The sequence below is a fragment of the Carlito syrichta genome, unplaced genomic scaffold (assembly GCF_000164805.1).
Source record: "Carlito syrichta isolate Samal-C Ts95f unplaced genomic scaffold, Tarsius_syrichta-2.0.1 Scaffold104783, whole genome shotgun sequence".
Taxonomy (NCBI): domain Eukaryota; kingdom Metazoa; phylum Chordata; class Mammalia; order Primates; family Tarsiidae; genus Carlito; species Carlito syrichta.
In genome coordinates this window covers 43,143-46,402 of record NW_007048879.1, presented here as the reverse complement: position 1 = coordinate 46,402, position 3,260 = coordinate 43,143, and the positions used below count along the sequence as shown (strand labels likewise).

The 3,260-nt window shown below is 59.8% G+C and overlaps 1 protein-coding gene across 1 annotated transcript in view; it reads right to left on the bottom strand.

The window, feature by feature from the left end:
- Window positions 1-2,094: 2,094 nt before the first annotated feature.
- Window positions 2,095-3,260, bottom strand: part of BCAN (brevican) — a 12,929-nt gene continuing 11,763 nt past the window's right edge. The window contains exons 12-13 of the mRNA XM_008066158.2: window positions 2,852-3,042; window positions 2,095-2,592 (exon numbers count right to left, since the gene is read on the bottom strand). Of these exons, the coding sequence (XP_008064349.2) occupies window positions 2,485-2,592; window positions 2,852-3,042 (299 nt within the window). The 3' untranslated portion in view covers window positions 2,095-2,484. The remainder of the gene's footprint in view (window positions 2,593-2,851; window positions 3,043-3,260) is intronic.

The following is a 3,260-nucleotide window of genomic DNA, read 5'->3' as shown; positions in this document are numbered from 1 at the left end:
CCATGAGGGGCCAATTCCCCCTGCTCAGGGCTGGGACAGGACACACACACACACACACACACACACACACACACACACACACACCCCCAGGCCGGGACTTGGATTCTGTGTGCAGGCGCTGAGTCATCCCTGGACCAGCTCCCCCTTCCCCAGGAAGCCCAACAAAGCCAGGGGAAGGCTTCCGTTTCCGGCAACAGAGCAACCCAGCAGGTGTCGGGGACCAGTAGTTCCAGCCCTCCATCTAGGACCTCTGATACTCTCCCCATCTACAGGTCGGGGAAGATGGCGGGGCTCTCCCACTGCTGGGGGAAGAACCCCTGCAAAACCAGAGTCCCTTCCAGCTCGCCACCGCCGTCCCTCTGGGAACCCAGCAGGCTGCCTGAGCTCCTCTGTGAGGATGCAGGAGGCCCTGTGAGGAGGGACATGGCCCCTTCCCAGCCTCTCCTCTTCTGGCTCTGCCTCCAGATACCCGCCATGGTCCTCATCCACATGACCCCAGTTACAGGCCCTGCCAGCCCTCAAATGTGTTGACTGGGCAGTCGGGTCATACAGGATAAAGTGAGGGTCTACTCTGGCCCCAGAATTGTCTTCTTCCCCGGAGCTCCTTTAGAAACAGCTCCTCCTCCCTAGCCATGGTGGGCTGGGTGGGGTGGAGAAGGCAGGAGGTGTGACAGGTGAGCCCTGGGGTGAGGACGGAATGTGGTGGTGGAGGGTCTGGGAGTTCAGGGTGGGGGTCCCAGAGACCAGCTGGTGTTGGGCTTGGACACGGGGTGGGGAAGGCCCAGGGGCTGGGCAGGAGTGGCCTGGCGGAACCCACTACTTCCTGAACCTGTCTCTCCCTGTCTTACCTCACTGTCCCTGGGTCTCTCCCAGCCTCTCCCAGCCTTTGCCTCCTCTGCATCTGTCTCCCTGTCTCTTGATCTTACCTTGTTTTACTGACTTCAGAGAAGGAAGAAGAGTTGCCCATGGGGGTGGAAGTGGCATAACTGAGTGGACACAAGCAGGAGTGTGCACACATGACAGTGTGCGTGTGTGTGCCTGCCTGTGGCTGGGAGGGTCTGCAACTGTAAGACTCATCCCCATCATGGGATGAGGACAGCTGCATCCTGACACATTTTACCAAAAAGCACGAAGCTGGGCACTGTGATGGGGTCCAAGGCAGAGCTTGCACTTCGCGTGCACACGAACACACACACGCGCGCACACACACACGCACACACACACATCATTCTCCACTTCTCAGAGAGTGACCTCACCATCTCAACCTCCGCTGACTCACAGCCACCAGGCCTGGCTCAGCCTGGCCGGAAGTCACTCTCCCGCCCCAGCCAGCTACCCCCCTTCCCGCCCCGGCCCCTCGGAAAGAAAGCCCGCCGCGCCCCCTGGCGGCATCTTGGGGCTCCTCCCGGCCGCCCCACTCACGCACGCGCAAACGGCGATCTCGTATGGACGCGCCTGCACCCACCGCACCCTCTACGGGCCACAGCCTTTGAGACTCGCAGGTCATTCCCCAGAGCCCAGCCTGCTCGCAGGGTTGGGGACCTCCCCTCTGCCCTCACCTTGTTCCCCTGTTTCCTGCACCTCTATATCCTCTGCGTTAGGTCAGCCTTCCTGCAGCCTAACCTCTGGACCTGCCGCGTGCCAGGGGGGCCTTCGCTTCACCCTCACACCCCCCTGGGAGAGCCCCCCTCCAGAAACTCAGAATGGGACATCAAAGGCACCCACCTCTCTGCCCTCCTCTCTGGGACCTCAGCCCCTCTCCCGCCCCAGACCAAACTTATCTGCTTGATGCATGGGCCCTCTGGCGTTCCATCTCTCCCCAAACATCCAGCACACTCCAGTGGGCACCCCACCCCTGTGGGTGCCTTTGTTCCATGTACTTACTGGGCAGCTATCCAGTGCCAGGCACTGTTCTGTCCTCTGACGTCCTGGGGGACCTCTCTGACCTTCAGAAGCTAATAAGCACGGAAGCTCCATCTCTCCTCTGAGGCCCTGGCCAACCACAGCTATCCACCTCTCTGTCACACACATGCACACCACACACACACACACACACACACACACACACACACACACACACACGTATCCAACTCACTTGGGCTCAAATGCAGCTTTATTTCCTGCTGGTTTCACAGATACTCCCTTCTGCAAACCCATTACCTTGGAAAACCAAGAATGAGTGGGCACAGTGCCCCCCAGAGGAATGGAAGGGACAGGATGGCTGGCAGGGAGGGGAAGTTGAGGCACTTAGGGACTTACCCATTGCCCTGAGGGAAAAACCTGATGCCCAGGGTAGGGGGAAAGGGCCTGAGCTGGGCTGTGGCCTTCCAGGTATTTCCCAGAAGCCCCTTCAGGCACTGTCACCTGGACTTCGGCCCCACCCTCTCATATTGTCACTTCCTGTGGCGACAAGAGCACAGGGTGTGGAGGGAGGGTTGGCACAAGAGGGCGGTGCTGCAGCCAGCAGTGTCCAAGGCCTTGCCCCTAGGGACCTGGACTGGGGCTGGAAGGAGGGGTCAACAGTGCCTTCCAGTGGCCTGGTAGCCTCCCCTGACGTCCTACTGAGGCCTTCACTGGATGCGGAGCTCGGGCCTGGGAAAGACACACACACTCACCCTCCACCCCGCGCTCCTTCTTCCCTCTCTTCTGGGTCCTGACCTTTGCTGTTCTGGCTGCATGTCTCAGACACCTGCACTGAAGGAGACCCCAGAGCATCCAGGCCACCCCTTTCTCTTTGTCCCAGAGAGGGGCAGTGACTCTCCAAGGTCACACAGCCAGTGACAGGCAAAGCTGGGTTTGGAATCCAGGGCTCACGTTGGTTCATGTCCCCCCACCTCCTCCTAGCACTCACAGGTCTTCGGGGCACACAGGAAATCTGGGGGGGCTCCCAACGACCATCCTCCCGACAGCGGATTAGTGGCAGATTGCGCTGGGCCAGTCCCTCCCGGCACCGGTAGCGAAGCACAGTGTCCACCTCATAGCGTAGTCGTGGGCGGCCGAACACTTGAGCCAGGGGCAGCTCCGGCGGGGGTCCACAAGACACTGCAAGGGAAACAGGTTAGGAGCTGAGAGCCTGGCCCTGGGGGTGACAGTTCTCAGAATCTCAATAAGGAGGAGGAAAAATGGGCCACACCATGACAAAAAAGATCAGGGGTTCCGAGTGGACCCCCATTACTCGCTGGCTCTCCCATGGTCTGGACCACATCCTGGCTGGCTCCTCTATGTAGCTTTGCACGCTCCTCTACTTTTTTTTTTTTTTT